Here is a 20,620-nt window from a genome sequence, read left to right as displayed (position 1 = left end):
CTTATGAAGTGAACCATGTGATTTCACCCTAAGTTATTATAATACTGGCATTACACCATGGACCGCTCCCACATTTACTCAGTTAATTAATTAAAACATAAAGTAAACAAAAACCTTTTCTACAGCCTTTTTCCCCAGTGGTGCACAGTAGTGCTGGTTTTACTTTGACAGTGCCTGCGTTTGTTTCCGGGTAAAGAAGACAGGAACAAGGTACGGATGTCATGTAATTTTAACAAACATTCCTCTGTTTCTCTCCTGTATAACGTGTGTCTTTTCTCATTACTACAACAGTATAGCTGCAACAAGTTGTTTTAGACGTTTCTCGGTGAGTAAGGGAACTCGTTATTGAGTTTAAACGCCTGATTTATAGGTACAGATTCCCGACGTCACTAGCTCGGTCGTTAGTATTTTGGCTAGCCGGTTAGCATGTGGAGGGTTATGCACGTATTTAGCACGATATCTACTTACAGACTGACCTACGGAAAGACGTCAGCTCACGTCAGCTGTAGCCTTCGCTCTCGTAAAGCAGTCTGTAATAGTTTCACAGTCGCCTCGTTGCTTTCTGTGCTATATCTCTGTCTTTGAATTTGAATGTCAGCTAACCGGCGTGTGAACGAAAGGTTCGCACTGATTGATCACAACTGATACTGGTTGTGAAACAACTGGTTGACAGCTGCTGATAAGGAGTTCCAGTTTCTACACAGTCCCTGCTGTAATCTCTTAGCTGTTCAGAAACGGGGACACAGGAAACTCGAACTCCTACTTGTCGTGCTCCTCTCTCGTCCTAGACTGCCTGACCTGCCAGACGGTGATTGACATGGCAGCTAATGGAGCAAGCTGTGAGCAGCCTCAGAAACGCGCAGGAGCTAAAGACAAACTGAATGGGAAATCCGCAGGTAAACTCTATCAGTTGTATCTGTTGTGTAACCTTTGACACAGAACTGCACCCATCACCTTATGGCATTCACGCTTTATAAACACTCACACTGGTTCACTCTGGGTTATTTTCACTTTCCATAGGTGCAAACAAGTACATTACAGAGTACATGTATTATGCATTTAGCATTACCAATTCAAGAAGTGGCAATAAGTGTTGTGTCTGTAAGTATTACAGAGTGTCAAAGTGATTTTTTTTCTTTTTATTCTCCAGACTTGTCGTTAAGAGAGAGGAGACAGAAGGATAAGGAAGAGCGCCTGTCTCTGGTGCTATGGAGGAGACCTGTTACCACTTTGCATTACTTTCTCCTGGAGACGCTCCTTAAGCTAAAGGAGTGGACGTTTAAGTAAGACATTAAAGGTTTTTCCTGGATTTTTTTCTTAAAATAAAATTGTCTCCTGGTTGGACATACCCTGTGATTTAAGCTGCTGTATCAAAAAAAAGTACTTATGCCTCAGAAGGTGGATTTGTGCATTTTATTGAGATCAGAGACACTTAAATTTAAGGGGGAAAGAATGGAAGGGGATATGATTGTGTTTTCTTGCTTCCCGATTTAGGCTTTGGCAGCGGAGAGGCATAGTTTTCCTGTGTTTGGTGTTATGTTCCCTCTTTTCCATCGCATACTCAACTGAGGGAGAACACCAGCAAGTAAGCCTCGACTTGTTTTGCTTTCTTAGAGACGTTAAGAATCAGCTAATCAGTTACTTTGTCATCGGCAAGTTTAAAGGTTAACGATGAGTCACTTTTTATTCTGCTCGAGACTTTTCCAAGAATAAACTTTGCATTGTGAGATAATGCAGTGTGCACTGTTGTCAGGTAACCCTTGATCATGTAGTCATCTGTCTGAACGTTCTGTTTACAAATTCATCTGTGCAACGGTCTGTCACGGTTCAGTTAAAACACTACAGTCCTTCAGGGCTTCCTAGAACCAACTGAGAATGGTGTAATCATTTACCTAGAACAGCAGGTCAAACATAGGAAATGAACAGGGGGAAAAATAACCCAAGAATAAAGCAAATTTAAATATGTAAAAAGTACAAATATTAAAAAACATATAAAAAACATTATATTGTTTTGATTGTAACTGTGCAGTAATAACTGTTAAGACAGAATTTCCCTGTAAACAGAGTGTAATGAATATTGGTTCAAAATGCTTTTTTTAAATAAATAAACCAATGTAGTTATTAAAAGCCTAAAAAAGATATTAACTTTTTGTATCATTTATTGTAGAAGTGAGCAATGTGACACTTTTTAATTGTGGACAATCTGATTTGGGCACTTCATACAAAATACAAGGTATATGTTTTGCAAGAGCCAAATGAAGATTCTTTTTCTTATGTTTGCCTCATTTATCATTGTAGTGGAGCCTTTCTCTTTGGCACATTTAAGTAAACCTTACCATCTTACTGGGGGTTTATGCATCGGTCGGACATTTATGTCATACGCACAATGTAACCTCAAACCACTCTGCAACTACTATGAAAATCAGGCCTTAGACAGTAGCCACCCCCTCTGTCCATCAGTCATTCCACATCAGGAGAAGTGAAGATATGACTGATGGTGACTGACTTTTTGTTTTCACTCTTTATAAACTTCACTCGATTATTTTTAAAGCTGACGTATAAATCATCAGTTATGGTCCAAATTTTCAAAATTCAATGGAAGCGAAAACAGAAAGTTGTGATTCAGGCCTTTTACACTTAAGTAACAGTGACTTCCTGTGTGTCCAGACAACATATGCAGACCTTATGTGATAACAGATATTCAGCTAATCGTGAAGGGAAGATTTTCACTCAACTTTTTAGATTTTACCTTGAAAGATCATCATCTGATCTTGTAGACGATGGTGACTACCCTGCCCTTCCCCTTGTCTGATTTATGTATATAGTTAATTTTCTTCACTTTTTTTTTCTTTGCAGTATGTTCAGTATCTGGAAAAGAAGTTCCTATGGTGTGCCTACTGGGTAGGCCTTGGGATCCTGTCTTCAGTAGGCCTTGGAACTGGTCTGCACACCTTCCTTCTCTACCTGGTAAGATAGCATCAGCGGTATGGAAATGCAGAAGCAAAATACCTTTACTGAAGTAAAGGTAGATAACAGAGGCGATAACACTGACATGGTTTACATTTAGACTGAAGAGGTTTTATATGCATAGACAACAGACCATTTTAGGCGTGAAACAGTAGAGTACTCACTGATATGAAACAAAGTGTTGCTACGCACCATTAAGAACAAAGTACAGTCACAGTAGGAATTTTGAGAGCAGGGATAGTTGTGAATAACTTTGTAAAATGGCAAAAACTTAAAAACATATATTGAAAAATATAAATTTAACAGTTGCAAAAGGAGCAGGGAATACCTGTAAGCGAGAGTCATTCAGCTTTACCTGTCTGTACAGATTCTACTCCCTGTCGTTATTTTACAGTTCAGAATAAAGCTGCTTCTCCTTTGTCACACTATGGCAGGTAGCGCTACGTGTTTGATTTGAGTTTTACACCAGATGCCCTTCTTCATGCTGGAATTGAACCAGTGACCTAAGTGAATGTGTAAACCACTACACTATGGGAAAAGATGTATTCCAAATCTGAGGAAATGTAATTTAATTCCACTTGTGTTAATCATTTCTGGTCTAGATTGAGTTAGCTGAGTTTTACTGAATATTGGCCTGACTAAAGGCTACAAAATGTAAAGAGAAATTGATTACCGACATTATCTGGTTGGTTATGCTCAGCATGGGTCAGAATATAATTTACCTTAACAGTTAGCGATTTTCTTACAAAAATGCTAAATTTGCAGAATTCTGCAAAATTGATGTCCGTTTGTTCCTGTACTCACCAGAGGATGGCGTCATAGTCCACACCGAGCCATGAGCCCTGTGTTTCTTCTAACGTCACACGTTTGTCACACATCTGTCGAAGGCTTTGTGTGAGTGAAGTGTAATTTCCCCTGACAGGCAGTCACAGAGTGACTGTCACTCTGAGTCACCATGAACATGCGTCATTGGTCTTTGGTTGTGGCTAAAAGGAGAATTTAGCAAAATGAAAGAGAGGAAGAAATTCTCCACCAAAGTCCGCTTCAGGCTGATGATGTGGCTTCTGTGCTGCAGAACATGTGCCGATGTGGTTCAGCTGAGTCAGCCATTTCCATTATAATGAAATAATGGGAAAAGATGTAACTGTGACCTTCCCCTTTTTCTTCTTCTTCTTCTTTTTTATTTTTTTATTTTTTTAAGAAATGGTGTACACTCCCTCCATTAATTCTTTACAGCTGTCTAGTGCTCTGCTTCTTTATATACTGTGTGCAACAATAATGACGTAGCAGCAGTGGCTCGTGCCATGTACTCTGTGTGGGGTTGTGTATTGTGCTTTTCTTTTGCAGTGAGAATATTAAACAGCTCTGGTTTTCATAATAACTTGTCCTTATGTACCAAAAGTCAAGTCATGAAACACTGTGTCTAGACCAAAAAAAAGGAATTCAGATTACTCCACCGCAGAGGAGTTTGACTTGTTCCTCAAGAGAATGACTTCTTTTTTCTTTAATCACATTACAGTAGGAATTTGTTTTGTTTGGATAATTGTTCACCCTTATTTCTTTCAACATCTTGCATTCATTTTCATAAACTGTTGGGCACTAAATTATTTACCTGCATGGCACTGGCAGCAGCACAGGACCTCATGTCTGCTTGTATATATAGGACACTTTTATAAAGAAGGCATACTTCAGGTTTTATTTATTTCTTCCTGGCCGCCAGACATGCTATGTAATATCTGGATATCTGTTGATTACATATGCAGTCACATGTGTCACCTGTGTGACCCACAGTGATCCAAGCAAACTGATATTAGGGTCTGGCACCCAGCAATTTAATTTTCTTGTCTTTAAGTGTAGCATAGGTTGCTTACGGTCTTTGCTGGTAGCTTTCCATCCTCTCATTTGGAGCTACTCTCCATCCTCCAGAGGTTTCATACCTACAGCCTACCTCTACCCAGAATTTTGCTGATCCTTCAGTGGAAGAGGTTCTGTAGGCTCTCCTGCTTATTTTATAGTACCATGATTGTGTCTATTTGTGGAGGTATTTGCCTACAGAGAACCTACAGAGAGGGGCTTTCATCCAATTCAACCTCCAAAATCCCAACTGTGTGTTGCTCAACGTGGATGATGCTTTACATTAGTCGAGTATGATTGACAGCGGAGTTGACTAGAAATGGGAGAAGCATGAACTCCTCATCAATCCATACTCACTCATTAGGGGGCCTTATCCCTTTATGTTTGGGAACTGTTTGCACTTAAGCTCTTCTATAACACTGGCCTTATAGTTTGCCATAGGTTATTAGATTAAGAGCTTTTTCTCCTTAACTTGCTGTCCAGCAGACTCTCTGCTGCTGTTGTCACCACTCCTTCAGAACCACGACTCCAAACAGCTGATGAGAGCAGTCACTTGTCTGATTTGCCTTCTTTTGCAAGCTGACATGACAAAGATGCAGTGTCTTTGCAACCAGGTGCACTTTTCCTCTGCAGGCCAAAGCCACGTGCATTTTTCCATCTGTGGATGGTGGGTTGATATATGCACCTTAACTTGGGAGCAGGTGGTCTTAGTCATAGTTTTTGTTTTTTTTGTTTTGTTTTTTTGACAAAAATAAAATTTAGTTTTAGTTATAATTTAGGCATCGAAATTCTTTATTTTTTGAAGTTTTAGGCACTAAATATCATAAGATTATCATAGACCAAATCTGAAGTTGATTTGGTTTACTAATTTATAGGGTGTGAGAAGTTTGTTAACAAAGCGTCTTCTTTTCTTTGATATCAAATGTGAAATATGTCCAGATGTCTTCTTTTCTCTTCCGTTGACGTTTAATGTTTTGCCGCGTTTTCATGTGAAATGGAGGGCATGGGAGGGCCCCACCACATCCTGTTATTCGGTGGTAGATCAAATTGTGTCCGCTAACCTTGCTGCACAAGGAGATTTCTTTTGATTGGATAACCTCCAAACTCGACCTGCCTCGCTAAACAAATTAATCAATTGTGATTGCATCTCTTCTCTCCAGAACATTTTCATCTGTTTTTTATTTGTCGATGACAGTGTCGGTATATTTCATCACAGTTTTTTGTCCTCATGCATTTGTTTTTATGTAGTATTGTCTTGTTTTCATCAGGAAAAAACAGTTGACAAAAACTATCAGTCAACAAAATGAACACTGTCTCAGACAGAACTCTTCTCTCGTCCATATGTCCCAGTTAGGGCTCACGGTAAACTTTGTTATTTGATACCATGTCAGCAGATTGTTTTCGGTGTCGGATTGTTTTCAAGGAATTGCCCACATTTGTACTGAGGCAAATGCCCTCATTTTGTTTCCTCCAGAGGGTGGATTACATTCTCAGCCTTTTTCTTGTTTTCAAAGAAGTTCAAGGCTCAAATTCAGTGTTTTCCTTTGGTTGCTCGGGAAACTTACAGCGGCAGCTGCAGTCATCCCACTACACCTCATTTCATCAACAGTTTGGACTTCGATTCCGAAGAGGTACCAAAGCAGGTCAGTGGCAGTCTGGGCTTTCCACTGTTGTAGTATTCCTTAGGGATCACCTTCCCTCCAGGCCAAATGGTGATGTTTACAGATGCCTTCCTCTTAGTTAGCAAAGGCAGTATGGAAGCACAGGACAGTGTGTAGCAGCAGAGGCTGCTGGTTTGCTGGAGCTATGGGTCGCATACTTGGCCCTCAGGCATTTCCGTGCTCAGTCCGATAACACGTTGACCATGTATTGTATCAACTATCTAAGCACCAGATCCAGCCTGTCCTGCATGGAAGCTCAGGGGCTCCTGATATGAGCCTCACCACGTGAGTTTTTCTTGAAAACATGAGACTTTTGGAGACAACTTTGCCAAAACCTCTGCCGTTTCTTTGCTCCCAGTTTTGACTGATTCAACACATTTACCAGTGCTGCTGTGGAGGTTTTACCTGAATGGTGACGCCTGTTGTTTAGGAGAATACTGCACTGATGCCATCAGCACTAGTATAAATGGGGACTTCCCTGTTTATGTCTGATACGACTAAAGCGGCAAGCATAATGGGGGCATAATGTAAAACGTCTCTTCTACCCATGACATTTTACATTACCTTGAAAGGTGTTCCACTGACTGACATCTGTACCACAGCTGCTTGGACTTCCTGTTGTATCTTCGCCCACTTCTGTAAAGTTAATGTTGCCATTCACATTGTGGGTACAACAGTTTCTTCTGGTCTTTCACTCCGCAACTGCACTGTGGTGAGTGCAAATTCATCATGACCTTGTTTTATTGAAGTTATACCAATGAAGTTGATAAGTAATCGAATACCATCTCTTGCGGTCAGGAATAATGGAAGCAAAACAAGAGCTGGGAATCTAAGATTCTGTGAATTCTCTATCACCACCAGAGCACACCGGTCATTAATGAAATTTGATGCGTACCAGATCCCTTTATTGGGTTACACGTGTAATTTTTATTTCTGTACCTGTTCATAATATACTAAACACGTCATCAGACTGGGTATTGGTCTTTTTCTCTGCAAATGTATGAAACTGCTGCATATGTACTCTGTGTTCTGCAGAGCATGAAACAGTGTATTGTGAAAGCATGATACAAATATGCAAGATAAAGTTAATTGCAACAGAATTGCCCCATAGCTGTGGGGAAATCCTAATGAGTAACCCATCAAACGCTGGTATGAATCTCCTGCAATCTGTCAGCAGTGTCTCACGTTCCAGCCCAGGCATCTTTTTAGCTTATTTCACTTCATTTATTGAATCATTCTCTCTTATTGGAGCTTTCGTCCTCTGCCATCTTTGTAATATCTTATATCAAGTCTGTTTGTTCAGGTTGTTTGGTTGGAAAGGATTGTTGTCCATTGACACATGGAATTATTGTTGACTGTCGCGCTCCCCTTGTTACTTTCATTGTTTGTCCTGATTGGCTTCATTGAGAGTGCCTAATTCTCCAAATTCCTCTGATATTTTGTAATTTTTCACAGAAATGGTGAAGCATTCTTTACATTGTTGTCACTTGACGTGAGCCCACTGCTCATATGGAGATTATTTCCTGTCTCTTAGTTCGCTAAAGTTTAGCTCATGCTCTGAGTGCTTGTACCTTTTGAATCTGTCCGCTCTGTTCAGTTGATTGATTTGTATGGCATCATGGCATGAAACCGTTCACTCCACTGAGCGCTGCAGTAGACTTAAAATTGGCCAGTCAGCAAGCACCGAGTGTGGGACTGACACAGTTGTAAAGCTCTTAAGAAGTGTGGGTGATCGAGGGAATACCCCTGCACCACAAAAATAGGTTTAAGTAGCTGCGATGTTAGACCCGAGATGGAAACGGAGTGCGCCGTGTTGATAGATCTGACTAATTTCAGTCATTCACGTTGCAGTAACTTCTGTCACAGCTCTCTGTTCAACGTTAATACCAACCATAGACGGAAAATGTGTAATATTGTTTTTGAAGAAAAACCACCTTTCCCACCAGAAGAATTACACGGAATTTACTTAAAGCCTGAAGCATTAACACATGGCCACATAGAGAGCATGAGGTCACTGTGATCCTCTGGGTGAGGGGAGTAACTCACCAGTATGAGCTTACTCTTCATCATGATGTTTTTGGATGTGTTGCCAAGCAAACACTGGGTTCTAGTCTTTATGTTGTGCTTAAACTACTCATCCTCATGATGCCTGTACTTATACATGTCTGAATTGAGAATTTAAATTTTAAGAGACCAATAATTTAAATGAAAAAGGTTTTCATTTATGTCGTTGCACTGCTTTGTCAGTTCACCCCTTTGGCAATCTTTCCCAGGAATTTTGTTGCATTTTTTTTGTCCCAGTGTCTTGTTGTCTCACAAAGGGCTAATGTTAAATGAAGCCCTGCTTGGATGAAAAGGGAGTGTCTTGTGTAAACTAAAGAAGCCTCCTGTGTGCTCATACTCTGAGTGGGTGGAGAGTTACCATGATGAAGCATTTGCAGTCAGCACAGACTAATTGTGCGCTGTCCATCTACTGTCACTGTTGCCTGTTTCACCTCAATGAAGCATAATGAAGTAGCTATGTTGTGGTTGCAGGTTGCCCAACTGTTACTGAGGCCAGGTGGCTCAACCTAACCGCCTCGACAGTGATAAGTGATGACATAGCTACCTGCCAGAGTGGCGGCATGACTCAGCTGCTGGTGCTTTGTGTTTGTTGCTTACAGTGTAGCACTCGCAAGCTGTGTTTAACAATACAACAGCAGCTTAAATTACATTACTGCAAGGCCACAAAAAGATCACAATCAACACCTTTTGGAAGGACTTTGAACAAAAACGACGACTTTAGTTGAAGAGAGATATATTGCACGACTGCAATATGAAATATCTGTTCCTGTTTGAAAGGCTGAAGATGACACAGACTAATAATTAAAATGTAAAGAAAATCAATCTTTAGCCCTTAACTTTGCTGTTCGAGTCTTTTGAGTAGTCTTTTGCTCACACTATGACCTCACGTTCATGTTCTTTTGAGCATTTTTCATCATAAAGACATTTGATGACCTCCCCTGTCCTTTTTAATGAGTTATGACTCAGTGAAGATATCTATCATGGATTTTTCCAAGGGTTGCCACATGGACAGAGACCACGCTCACTAACGTCTGATACACACTCAGTCATTTTGTTCTGTAAGCATGGCTGAAATATGACAGAAACCACTCAGTTCAGAAAGGAGCTTCAAGGGTTTCTGGGTTTCTCTTAGTAGGCTATCAAAGGGGTAAAGGGCTGATGTAACTTGGCTCATTTTCCATCTGTCTCGCTCTCAGGGCCCTCATATAGCTTCAGTAACCCTGGCAGCATACGAGTGTGGATCCACAGACTTCCCAGAGCCTCCCTACCCAGACCAGATTGTTTGTCCCGAAGATGGAGGAGTGGAGGACACAATCTCCCTCTTCTCAATCATGTCAAAGGTCCGACTGGAGGCCTGTATGTGGGTGAGTGTTAGCTTGAATAAAGATACACTAGAGTTATCCACCCTGACGCACACCAAGAATGCTTTTTCAGGGCTGTGTTGGTCTCGTTTGTGCATAAATCCAAAGAATATCTAATCTTTCACCAAGTAGTTTGATGCATAACTGAGTTATCGCAAACATAAAATGTTCTGTTTATGTTTAGGGTGCCGGCACCGCCATCGGAGAGCTGCCTCCATATTTCATGGCCAGAGCGGCTCGTCAGTCAGGAGCTGATCCAGACGATGAGGACTACGAGGAATTTGAGGAGATGTTGGAGCAGGCCGAGGGTGCTCAGGTCAGAAGCACTTGTTTTTTGTAAAGTGTTAGGTCCTAGGATGTGCACTGGTGTGAACATCAAGAATATTTAAAGATTAAAGAAGGATTATGCTCAGATATGCATTTTGATAAATGTGATTTCGAGAAGCCTAAAAAGGCGACATTTAAGTTATATCACTTATTATTTAATTGAGTATGGCTTCCATTTTTATTTTTGTTTTTTTATGCTTCTTTCCCGCTCACAAAAATTAGCCAGCGCTCCCTTATCACCCCTATTCTTGCTTCATTTCGCGGGCTTCCAGTAAAATTCAGAATCCATTTAAAAATTGACAGGTCAAGCCCTACATGGCCGGGCTCTGGCATATATAGCAGAGCAGCTGAGACGTTACAACAGCAGCTGGCCTCTCAGATCATCTGATCGGGCTCGCTTAGCTGTTCCATGTTCCTTTTTTTAAAACCAGAGGCGATCACGCTTTTAAGGTTACAGCTCTTAAGGTTGGCTAAATCTGCGGTTTGTTTTAAATGACTGCCGTTTTTGTAGGTTAGCTTTTTCTTAATCTTTCTCCCATTATTTTTGGCTCTTGTTCACTTCTAATGTGTTTATGGATGCGTGCATGTTGGCATGAAGGTCTGCGTGCTGGAACATGTATTCTTATTTTTAATGTGCGGTTTATTCAAACTGTGAAGCACTTTGTAACTGTGTGTTTTAAAAAGCACTGTACAAATAAAGTTGTAATTCTTTCCAAATAAGCTATATTTAGTTTGAACAGGGGCCCAAAGTCATCCAGCCTGCCTTGTACTGAAAGAGCAAAGCAGTTACACTCAATATTGGACTATCTATCTATACATCTGTTCGGATTTATTTTAATGTAGCTGCTTACACGGTGCCCACAGACTCAATACGATATGATCTTATTTAATATGGCTTAATTTCATAATGTGCAACTGACCACAAAGCCACTGTCCAGTGATTGGTCTCAAAGTGGCACGTGACTTTAGTGAAGCCCCACCCTTCTTGCACTTCCAGTAAATCTGTGTGTTCGTGGGTGAGTCACCCTGAGCACAGCTCCCTCTTTAATCATCCCTCGGGCTTTGCTCTCTCGCTGCCTCCCTCCGTCTCTCTTTTCACCGGCCTCTAATTTGAATGACAGGCAGCGCTGTCAGGAACTGAGTTCACATGACTGGAGACTGCTGAGATCAGAGGCTGAGTAAGCAGAACAGAAATTAGAGAAATGCTGTCCATTGTCTCCATCACCTAGTCCCACTTCAGTGGCTCTCAGCTGACAAGGTCATCTTCACAGGGTGTTGTTTTGTTCAGGACATATACACTTAGGTGTGTGTCAGGGGCATTCTGAGATTCTGTAAAGACCCATTAACATAAAGTTATTGGAATGGATACCAAAGAAGAAGAAAAAAAGACTGTGTGACAAAAATGGAAACGCATGTCCCTAAATGTGTTAAAACCTGCCTTTGTGTGCAGTGTTGTAGTGTTGCAGTGAGCAAATTGAATCTGAGCAGACATGTTCGAGCTGCATCCAGGCAAGTGGTGAAAGGTTGGTTGAAGATGAGAAGAATTTGCTTGTTTACAGATCAGTGCATACCGCAGGAGGCAGTGCTTTAGAGTTGCTCATCCAATGTCAGGAGAAGAACCATATATGATGAATTGATATACATAAAAATGACCAAAACCCTGAGGAAGACCCTGAGGAAGATTTATGCCTGAATTAGCAGGAAATCTACATCGTAATTTATTTATCTAAGGCTTGTGTTCACCCTACTGATGAGCACCTGTTTAAGCCTTTATTTATTTATTTATTTATTTATTTTTTCTTCTTTTTTGCCTGTCCCATTTGGTTCTTTAGCCGTCAGAATTGTTGTCTGAAGACCAACAAGGATACCCAATGGATTTATTTTGCCAAATGGATCATCATGGCATTGCCGTATTGGTCCATTTGATCAACCTTTGTTTTTATTATTTATTTTATTTTATTTTCAGTTGTTACAGACGGGACAGACATGAGTCTGTTTAAGCCTTTAGAGAAACATGGTGCTTCCTTCTTTGGGGAAACGTCACAAAAGTTTTTACCAAAAGTCTTATTATATCACCAGTACCGTATTTTTGACCATAAGGTGCACCGGATTATAAGGCGCATTAAACTTTATTCAACTCATTATTCTTGCTTCCTCCACTTCTGTACCATTAATTCATTAATGTTGAATTCTCTTGCAGCTGCTCTATTGCCATGTTGTTGCAGTATGTTAATGACTAACCTCGTATTGTGGATGGATTATCTCAGTTGTTCTCCTGACTGAAGTTTGGTCCGTTTACAGTATTCTGCCATGCGATTGCATTTGTCCCTAACCATCGGGAAACCTCGTGTTAACTTTTATCTAGTGGGAAAACGTTAGTGTTCATCCTCCAGCTTTACTGTGTTTATGTTATGCTAAAATAGCTGTGTCGCTAGCGATCACGTAGCACATCATTATATACCAGCTAGCCAAACTTCAGTAACCCTACAAAAGTCACTGCTGTTAGGTTTGTCTTCATTTATGTTGGAAGTGGTAGCAGAGCTGTACGTTTTAATTTTTTCAGAAATCTCTCAGTCAGAACATGCTATATCATGTTTAGGTGGAAACTAGCGAGCTAACTTCCTGCTAACTTCTAACTCAATTAAATTTAATCAATTCTGTTTTCATTGATGCCTGGATGTTAAACTTAATTGTTACACCTGGTAAAGCAGCAACGCTGATCATTTTATTAAAGATGAAAGAATTTAGACAGTTTTTAACTCTCAGTGATGTGGCAGTGACTTTGGGACCTGAAGCGGATGGAGTTTTGGACCCAGATTACTCCGTGAGGCTCCTGACTACGGTAGCCGTATTGCTCCAACAATCCATCCAGCAGTGCGGCTTCATAGCTTACCAAAATCATACTAAAACATTTTATGATAGATTTTTGAGCGCCGTGTACCAAGTAAAATCGGTTCGAGGTCAGTAAGCACAACTAAAATTCATACATACACTGTTGATTTTTTCAGAAAATTTACAAGTTTAAGTGTGAAAAATACGGCAATTGTTTCAGTGGGTGCATTATAAGCCTTATAAAGGGTAACAGCATTGAAGACTCAGGATGCAGTTTTTATGAATAGTTGCACTGAAACGAACATGAAAAAAGGACTTAGTTTTTATCAACCTCGGTACTTTGGTGCTTTCTTAGTTATAGAAGATTAAAAACTAAACTTAAATTTGACTTTTTGTTGAAAATAAACACACATGGTGCCAGTTTTTGTTTTTTTGTTTTTTTACACTGGCTTCCTGTGCCTGCGATGTTTTTCCTCTATCTCAGATCTTCACAATGTTGCCGCAGATGTTTCAGCCTCTTAGAAAAAAACCAAAAGGTCCTCTGCACTTTTGTACCAAATTCACCAAACCTCAGAGAAAGTCTTAAATTGCTCTAAAATAGCAGGTATCAGTACTCTATTGCTCCTTGTAATAACACTGGAGACGGCGGCACTGTTAAAACATTTGGTTTCAAAAAAAAAAAGTACACACATTTGCAAAAAGTACAGAGTGGTTATTTTAAGAAAACAAGAGTGGTTGTGTGTTCAGAGATGTGTATGTGTGCATGTGAAATCTTTGATGCAGGGAAGTGTAACAAGAATTAAAAACCCGGCAGCTTAAAATAACAATCCCTGCCTGGCAAGCCATTGATGCATTTACAATCACTTTATTCTGTTGTTGTTGTTGTTATTTTGCAGGATTTTGTTACAAGAGCAAAACTGGGAGTGCAGCACATGGTGCAGAAAGTTGGATTCTTTGGCATCTTGGCTTGTGCCTCAGTGAGTAGGAAGTTTTCAGGCCTTTTTTAATTATTTTATTATCTTTTTAACTTTTAAACTGAGTTTGTTATGAACAAATTAATGTTCGTGCCCACATGACGAAACAGTACGATCTAACGTGCCCATTTTCAGATTCCTAATCCTCTCTTCGACCTGGCTGGAATAACCTGCGGCCATTTCCTGGTTCCTTTCTGGACCTTCTTTGGAGCAACTCTGATTGGGAAAGCCATCATCAAGATGCACATACAGGTCAGCAGCACAGTGGAAGCATTAATCAGAGGTGGTTTAAACCTTGCAGAGAGACGGTTTACCTCAAACAGCAGCATGTTTTTTCCTTTTTTTAACATAAGCCCCACAGGCCCACGTACTTGCAGCATCTTGCCTTCAAATATGATTCATCTTTTGTTTCATGTCGTCGCGCTTCTGTCCACAGTGTAATAATGCATCTCAGAAATCCTCTCATAGGAAAAAACGGTTATCCACTGCTGAGTGATACCCTTTGAACAATCCCCACAAGCCTAAAACGTGTGGGAAAGATCAAGCCTCAGTGTTTAAATCATGAGGTGGCGACTATGAGAAAGTCCTAATTGGACACTTCTGGTTAACTGTTTCTGATGGCGCTCTCTTTTTTTTTCTTTTTTTCCTTCGGGGATTCCTTATTCTGGTTTGAGCTTTCAGATGCATGCCACACCACATAAACTTACTCCAGATGAAAGGAAGGAAGCTTTTAAGAAGCATTTAACAAGAGTTTGGATTTTTAAAAATGCACTAGATCCAAAAAAAAACAAAAAAAACACAACTTAATTACGGAGGGTATTGTTGAGTCTACCATACTAGTGACTAATGTAAGCTCAGACTGCAAGGGGCTGTCTGTGTCTGAGGCACACTGTTGAGTGTTTCAACAAACTAAAGCCTATCAATCTCTTGGTGGTACCAGCCAATGATCTCACTATGAGAGCTTTCAGACAAAGAGGACTTGAGGCAGTGGGGGTAATGAAGGATGTAGAGTGGATGTGAGGGAAGAGAAGGAAATTGAGCAGACTGTAAGAGGCTACAGGGGGGAGAGTCTTTTGTCTTTTTTTTTTTTTCTTCCCCCCAATTCTGTACCTTGAACCTCATGGACGTTGGATGCCATATCCTGTCTGATTTTGTCCAGGGGGCCATGTGTCATGCCGTTTTAGAGCTGATCAGTTTCAGGACCAGGGGGGAGAAGGAAAAAAGTGTTTTTTTTGTTGTTTTTTTGGAACCCCCACCCCTCCACTTGGGTGCTTTGAAAACCACACAAAACCCCTCACACAGACCAAAATTTAGGTTACCGCCAGGTTTGAGTTTCATAATTAGGGTGTCTCTGAACAATGTCAGATGTGGCCTCAATTTCTCAGAGCTGTGTCACTAAAATTAAGAATCTAAACGCATCTTTCTGCCAAGAGTTTTTTTTTTTTATTTTAAAGGTGCACTTTAAGGAACAAATGTTTTTTGAAAATGCTACACATTTTAGGAGACTTTATGAATAAAGTTGAGAATTTTAAAAAAAAATCTGTTTTATCAGCTGTCCTGAATTTCAAAGCAAAGTCATCAATGTTTTTATTTCTTTTCTTTTTTTTGTTCCTCAGAAACTTTTCGTTATCATCACCTTTAGCAAGCACATAGTGAAGCAAATGGTGTCACTCATCGGGTAAGTTTTTTTTCAATTGTTTTATTATGTCCTGTACTGATGTGCGTGTGTGTGAGAAAGCTTGCTTTAATTAGAAACTTGGTGGAGTCATTGTCTTTCGTTGGTTTTGTGGTTGGCAACACATTTGTAAACTTTTTCAGATGCGTTATGAACCCTGATTGGGGATCCTGTATGAATAAATGCTCTCGCTGCAGGGGCGTATCGTATGTGCACGCATTTTCCTTCTTTTCTTTTTGATACACACACACACACACACACACACACACACACACACACACACACACACACACACACACACACACACACACACACACACACACACACACACACACACACACACACACACCAAGGTATTTCTTCCCCCCCACACGTGCAATCCATCTCTGCTAGAGCATTGGTGGTCAGACGTGTGAGGTCCCATCCAAACATGCTCATCTGACTCACTGAGTTGAGCTGTGACTGAGAGAAGAGGCGGTTAGAGGTTTTAGAAGAAGCTTTTTTGAAAGTAATAAGACTTTAATTAATATATATGTATATATATGGTAGGTAGGTCATGGCTCTGGATTCCTCTGTTTCAGTTTTCTTTGAAGATGCTGAGTTTTAAATTTAATTTAGTTTTGTTTTTTAATAATGTGGAGGGAATTTGTCAGGCACGGGATGTCAGAAGAGACAAACTCAGCACTTTCTTTTAAGGAAATTGACTCACAGTCATGTAAACGTCTCAAATCTTAAGCAAATTCAAAGAAATAAAGAAAAAAAATCCCCCTAATAGTCTGTCTGTGGTGTAGTGGTTAACACTTGCAAATTAAATGCATCCGGTTTGAGATAAGGAGGAAACAGGAATTCAGTCTCATGGGTCACACTCCAAGTGCTGGTCCCTAAAAATGAGGAGAGCTCCGTCAGGAAAAGGCATCAGGCATAAAACCTGCACTAAATCAACATGTGGATCCATCCACTGTGTCGATCCCCTCGGGAAATGGGGGAGCTGCTGAAAATACCTATGAAAGTCCCCAATGCTTGTTCTATTAAAGTACATTTATATACGTGTGTGTGTACACATGTATTATAGGGCTGCCATGATTAGTGAACTAGTCACGATTATGTCGACTATCAAAATCATCGACAACTAATTAAAATTTTTTGTTTGAAGCTTTGTAAGATCCTGAAAGATGCAGGAATAAGTTGTAGGATTTAAGAACGCAATAACGGACTGAAATGGAAGATGGCAGCAATGCATCTACAAGGATGCCAGCTGCCGTTAAACGCCGAAGAAGAAGAAGCAGTCTCCGGTATTGTAGCTGTGTCCAAATTCAGGGGCCGCATCCTTCGGAGGCCGCATTTGTAGGTCGATTATGTCACAGCGATGCGATGAAGGCTGTCCAAATTACAAGACTCCTCCAGATGTGGCCGACAAATGCGTCGTCCTTTTCCCCAGATTTGAAAGATGGGTCGGGTGTATGCTTCGTGGCCAGACCCATTCAATTTTTTAAAAAGACAGAAAAACTGAGACATACTGCTGAAATTGCACTTTTTTTTTTCTTATATTACAATATCTCAGCGATTAAATGTGTGATTTAACTTCTTCACACTGACAGAGAAGATTTCTCGCTGCTCCAGCCCACCTAAGGTCAAAGTTGGCTGCAGGTGGCCCACACCTTTAGCTAGTTTTAAAATTGGTATCCTCTTTCATAGGAACTTCTTTTTTACTTTACCAAAAACACTCTCTGATTTAAAATGAAATTCAAGGTTCTTTCCCACGTTGCTGCTGCTGTACAGATGACTCTCAGTGACTCGCTATGATGTGTGCAGATAGTTTTTCCTTGCTGATACAGGATGTTTCTTTTCCAGTTTGTGTGAATTCATGTGTGCTTACATGTAAAGTCAAAGCGATAACAAGAATGAATCACACAAAACTAGTTAGGTTTAAGTGACATCAGCAATTACCCAGTGTGTGTGTGTGTGTGTTATCGCTCATGTTTTTGCTTAGTCTAGTCAGGTCTAGACAACATGTTTATGTCCTGTCCAGGGCCAGAATTGAATTCATGCGGTGGGAAGGCTGTGAGTACAGCCTGCAGTATATTTTTCTTTTCATGGTAATGATAAGTTTGAGGTCATGTAGCGATTCTTCTTCAAACTGTACTGCTGCTGACCCAGTAGTAAAACTACAATACCAGTACCTGTCTATGACATGAATTGTTAAAATTGTATTAATAATGACTACCACCACCACCACCCCCCCAGTGAGCTAATTCACTACCTAATAAGGGCATTAGCACGCCCTCATTAGATGTCTTTCCATCCAGAAGGCAGCAATGTTGGTAAAGGTGATGACATCATGTCGACTCACTTCCTCAGTGAAGGGGCTGACACAGACTCCTATAGAGAGCTAAAGGGTATAAAAGGAGGGTTGAGGAGTTTCTGCTTCATTCCTCTCTGCTGCCTGCTCCTGCTCACAGTAACAATTAGAGGAGGTGGCAGCTCCAAGATAGGGCCCACATGTAGGATGGGGCCTTCAGCAGTTGTTGCCTGGCCTGAATGCTGTTTGACTGGATCAGCGAGGACCTTCTTCTTTCTTTTTTCTCTAAAGTATTGTTCAGGGAAAGGGAAGACTTGAATAGCTTAGTTCGCAGGATCTGAAGTTTTGGTTTCCATGTCTAAGAAGGCTGCTTAAAGGGTAAGTAACTAAATGTTTCACCTCCTCTCTCTCTCTCTCTCTTCTTTGTTCTTTTTGTCTTTTGCTGCTTTGTGGGTATGCCATGTCAGGTCGGTGCCCAAACTAGGGCCATCTCTCCAGAAACCCTTCAGGCAGTACCTGGAAGCACAAAGGAACAAGCTGCACCATGCTGGAGGAAGTGCACCAGCGGTAAGAAGATTTAGACTTTACCATGCATTATTTTTGGTCTATTAGCTTTATTTATTAAAGGGCAGCCACTAAGCGAATGAGATTTTCTTTTTTTTTTTTTTTTTGGGCAAGGTTTAATATAATCTGTAAAATTAAAAGCTGTAGTATCTACCTAACTACCTTTAAATCCATGCACTAGAGACTCATAGCAATAGCAAAAGTGTTGATGCAAATTCAGATTTTAGGAAGTGGCATAACAAGCCCTTCTATATATCAATAAGTGTAATTAATTAATAACTGTATAAAATGTGTCAGTGCCCTCTGGTGGACAAACTGTGCATAGCAGTCTCTTAATTATTAGCATATCCTTCAGTTGTAAATGGCTGGTTTTATCAGTCTAGCTGATATTCACTGTTTGCTTGTACGAGGGTAAAAAAAATAAAGCATGTCCACCCTAATTTGGGGTTTTTCAGGATGAGAACTGGCTGTCGTGGGTGTTTGAGAAGGTGGTGCTGGTCATGGTCTGCTACTTTGTCATTTCCATCGTGAACTCCATGGCTCAGAGCTACGCCAAGAGGCTGCAGCAGCTGAGGCACTCGGAGGAGAAAACCAAGTGATGGCGAAATAAAGCGGTGCAAACATCCAAGCGACTGTGTTTGTGCTGCCGCTGAGAGCTCCACTTTCAGCCACAGCCACTCACAACTTAACCTCACCCTCATCCATTCTGAAAGAGGCTGAACGATCAAGAAACCAGGCATAATTTGTCGGTGTGTGCGTATGCGCTCTTTTTATTTTTTTTGAGGATGTATGTGCCGTTTACTGTCTCCTCGTTCAGGTTTTCGTAGTTCTTCTTCATCTCACTCTTTAGGTGTGTCTAGCGCGATTGGTTCTACTGCTGATCTTAACAGGTTACTTTAAATTAACCCATTCATTGACCTCAGAAGTAAAGCAGCGGTTTGGTGGTTGCTGCTGTGTAAGGGCAGTGCCCATCAGATGCTATGCCTTATGCAAGACGGGAAGGCGTGACCTCCCTTGAATATAGCTCTTGACTTATAGACTTGATTTTTATTTAATTTTGTAACCTTTGTGTATGGATGGATCTTGATTTGTCTGTACAGCGTGCTGCCAAGATAACTGCTGTGGATGGTGTTTCTTTTCAGGGTTTCATTGACCTCATGGTTTTTGTCCTGTAAGACCAATTTTGTCTTTTGTTTCTGGAATTGTCCATTTAAAAATGGCAGGAAGAGGAGGGAGAAAAAAGCAATATCAACTTCAGATGATGTGGTATTGATGTTTTGCACATTGTGTAAATATCTTACTATCTTTTTGACGGTATGTTCAGATGTATTTCTATTCTATGGTCTGTGTGAACATGAGTCAACTTGAACCAAAACCCACAAGAAAAGGCGATATCATTTGTAAAGTGACGATGTACCCTCAGCTAACTAGTACCATTTCTATTCTGTACATTTGACTTGAACCTGGGATCCGATCATACATAAAACATGGAAATCGTGGCACTTCTTCTCCAGACTGAGTCTCATTTGTTTGGATTCTCCTGAAATGTTCATCCATGGAGGCTTTTTCCCCCCGTGTAATACTGTTAGGTTTAAGACCCAACACAAAAAAATTTGATTTGTAATTGTCTCTTTGAAACAATCATCTTTAAGGTAAGTGTCACGTCAGCCCTTACATCACACTTATTTTGATTGCTTTTAGTACCAGATGCATGACATCCTTCATGGTAGGACCAGAATTTGGTTTTTGATGTTGATTATTTCTCAGCTTGCCTGCCTTCCCGACTCTTAAACATACTCTGTAGATCCTGGCCGACTTCAGCTCATGGTTGAGACTCCCCAACCATGTGGTTTGGCATTCCTTCACACCACTCTTCCACACCATCAGCTAGCTTATCAGACTGGTGTTGGCTGTTGGATGTGCTTGGCAACAGCGGTCTGTAAGCTGGCTGAAGTTGTTGGCCTTCAGCATTTCTGGGTTCGTCTCGAGCACCGCAGCTACACGTTAGTGGGTCTGCGTGCGGACAACGCTGTTATCTAAAG

The 20,620-nt window shown here is 40.7% G+C and overlaps 2 protein-coding genes across 4 annotated transcripts in view; one reads left to right on the top strand and one right to left on the bottom strand.

Moving 5' to 3' along the window:
- Positions 1-3,921, bottom strand: part of atm (ATM serine/threonine kinase) — a 41,527-nt gene extending 37,606 nt beyond the window's left edge. The window contains exon 1 of the mRNA XM_087850881.1: positions 3,772-3,921. The gene's annotated coding sequence lies outside the window, so the exon portion shown is untranslated. The remainder of the gene's footprint in view (positions 1-3,771) is intronic.
- On the top strand, positions 115-20,084 carry vmp1 (vacuole membrane protein 1). 3 transcript variants are annotated; one of them, XM_006799840.3, is made up of 12 exons: positions 115-210; positions 789-896; positions 1,151-1,283; positions 1,495-1,585; positions 2,857-2,967; positions 9,743-9,910; positions 10,092-10,223; positions 13,963-14,043; positions 14,176-14,292; positions 15,657-15,718; positions 18,482-18,581; positions 19,034-20,084. In XM_006799840.3, exons 2-12 carry the CDS (start codon positions 818-820, stop codon positions 19,175-19,177), a joined length of 1,218 nt encoding a protein of 405 aa, XP_006799903.1. In that variant the 5' UTR covers positions 115-210; positions 789-817; the 3' UTR covers positions 19,178-20,084. The 3 variants fall into 3 exon arrangements, with proteins under 3 accessions (XP_006799903.1, XP_035767531.1, XP_006799904.1); XM_035911638.2 differs by having other exon boundaries at positions 195-325; XM_006799841.3 differs by lacking the exon at positions 115-210 and having other exon boundaries at positions 362-896.
- Positions 20,085-20,620: the final 536 nt, after the last annotated feature.

The sequence above is a fragment of the Neolamprologus brichardi genome, chromosome 14 (genome assembly GCF_056152115.1).
Source record: "Neolamprologus brichardi isolate AB-2024 chromosome 14, ASM5615211v1, whole genome shotgun sequence".
In the NCBI taxonomy this organism is placed as follows: domain Eukaryota; kingdom Metazoa; phylum Chordata; class Actinopteri; order Cichliformes; family Cichlidae; genus Neolamprologus; species Neolamprologus brichardi.
Note: the sequence above shows the minus strand (reverse complement) of the source record. Positions and strands in the feature narration are given on the sequence as shown.